The sequence below is a fragment of the Myotis lucifugus genome, unplaced genomic scaffold (assembly GCF_000147115.1).
Source record: "Myotis lucifugus unplaced genomic scaffold, Myoluc2.0 scaffold_836, whole genome shotgun sequence".
Lineage (NCBI taxonomy): Eukaryota > Metazoa > Chordata > Mammalia > Chiroptera > Vespertilionidae > Myotis > Myotis lucifugus.
Genome location: NW_005871884.1, coordinates 11707 through 13876, shown reverse-complemented (window position 1 = coordinate 13876; position 2170 = coordinate 11707). Strand labels below are relative to the sequence as shown.

The window sequence follows — 2170 nt, the reverse complement described above, 5'->3', positions numbered from 1 at the left end:
GACCCCCCGCCCCCCGCCCCCAGCCCCCAGCGCACTAGAGAAAGATTCGCTTTCTAACTTAGTCCTTCAACTCACGGCTTCCGGGTGATGGGGCTGCACCTTGAGCACCTGCTGTGGGCCCCGCCGAGCTGGGAGCTGAGGAAGATGCTGAGTAATTTGGAGACCAGTTCCCTGCCCGCCGGGAACTGCTGGGCGAGGGTGGGTGTGGGGGCACCCGGAGCCCACCCAGCCCGTCCCGGACCGGACCGGGACCGATGGCGTTGGAGTGAGCGATGCAGTGACGGGCTAACTCCCTGGTGTGGGTCGTACGAGAAGGTTGATAGCAGGTGAACGGGGTGGCTGGATTGTAAATACGAAGGCGTTTGGGTTTTCCAGCATTAAAACATGTTGAGGCGTTGGCGTGGCCACCACGGTTCCCTGACTGCCGCCCGCACAGCCCGAAAGGGGTCCAGGTGCGCGGCCTGCGAGCCTCAGACCGTTCCTGGTGTATGGTCCTCCGGACTTCACAATGGGAGCTGGACTTTGAGAGAGAAAATAGTTTCTCAGCAGGAGTAACAGTGTCTTGTTGCTCTCCATAGAAGCATATCAATTTAATAGAGTCTTGTTTTTCTGTCTTGCCTTTTATTTAACAAAAAAGGGTCGGTGGCAATAGAGTTTAGGTCAGGATTTGAGCCTCAGTTTTTCTCATCTGTAAAGGGGGGCCGGGGGGCAGGGGGGCTATTACCTCAAAAGCGTGTGGAAGGATTAAATGAAACAATGTGTAGTTTCTTGTGTGTGCACTTAATGTGCTGCAACAGTGACAACGGTATCCTCTTTTTATTTTGTCATTTGCTTTATTATTACTTTGCTGTACATTTAACCTTGCCCCGTCCCTCTCTCCAAAGGAACTGGAATAATAACACTGAAGTAGCCAAAACTATCTACCAGACATATTTAATCTTATTTCGTTTAATATTCATAACAACTCTATAAGGTAAGCCCTATTATTGCCTCCATCTTGTAACTCAAGAACCTGAGGCAGAGAAAATTAAGGTGGTGAGCCCAAGTTTACATAACCACTAAGTGTCTGGAACCAGAATTTGAATTTAATCCAAGATATGAGCAGAACATTTTTTAATCTGTTGACCCAAAATCTGCACTTTTCAACCTCTACTTTGAGCAGCTCAATTAACTTCTTGTTTTTGGAGTTGAAAGTTCCACAAAACCACTTATTGGAGGTGAAGGAAGTGCTTCTAGTAATTTGTATGGTGTTTTTTTGTTGCAGATGAAACAGAATTTAGAAACTTTATTGTTTGGCTTGAAGACCAGAAAATCAGACACTACAAGATTGAAGACAGAGGTAATTTAAGAAACATCCACAGCAGTGACTGGCCCAAGTTCTTTGAAAAGGTAATGAATTCGAAAGTAAAATAAAAGTACAGAGAGCTTTTCTAAAAATTATGTGAAGACAGACATGCTTCAGATTACTTTGTTCTTTTCAAATAAAAATAATGATCAGTGTTAGAAGTGCTGGATTTCAGGATTCTACTTTTCTTTTGTTTTTAGAGTAAATTATATTCCCTCTTTCTACCAAGCTTTCAGTATTAGATAGAAATATTTTTGTCTGGAAACATTGTGAGGTTTCTTAAATAAACAGTGATATACCAGTACACATATTCTATAAATGGTAAAAAATGGCCAAAATAAGAATTTCTACAGTAGACTAAAAATGTCGCAGTAATACTTATATTAAAACTAGGGGCCCAGCGTGCAATTGAAATTGCGTGAGGAGGCGCCCCGCCTCCCGCTGTATGAGGAGGCACCCCGTGGGGGGCCTGGACCCGCGCCTGACCCACATAGCTCCGAGCTGCGCAGTGGCTGCTCTGAGCACTGCCCCCGCTGCCGTGTTGTGTTCTGCCGGGGTGGGGGCAGGCGCTCCTGTGTGTTGTGTCTCCACTCGGGCCCGCCCCCAGGCCCAGCCTCTTGTGTGTGGTGTCTCCACTCTGGCCTGCCCCCAGCCCCAGCCTCCCCGCGGCCACTGGGGTGGGGGCGGCACACAGTCCCCTCCCGCCCATGTACCCGAACAGCTTCTTCTGAGCGGTCGTGATGCTCGGCTAATTACATATTCCCTGTTTATATAGATAAACTAGAGGCCCGGTGCATGAAATTTGTGCACTGGCGGGGGTGGGAC

The 2170-nt window shown here is 47.8% G+C and overlaps 1 protein-coding gene across 1 annotated transcript in view; it reads left to right on the top strand.

Annotated features, from left to right (window-relative positions):
• Positions 1-87: 87 nt before the first annotated feature.
• The window catches only part of LOC102442535 (RNA transcription, translation and transport factor protein-like), a gene marked incomplete at its 3' end in the record, with an annotated part of 13779 nt that continues 11696 nt past the window's right edge, over positions 88-2170 (top strand). The window contains exons 1-2 of the mRNA XM_014448452.2: positions 88-151; positions 1265-1389. Coding sequence (XP_014303938.2) covers positions 88-151; positions 1265-1389 — 189 coding nt within the window. The remainder of the gene's footprint in view (positions 152-1264; positions 1390-2170) is intronic.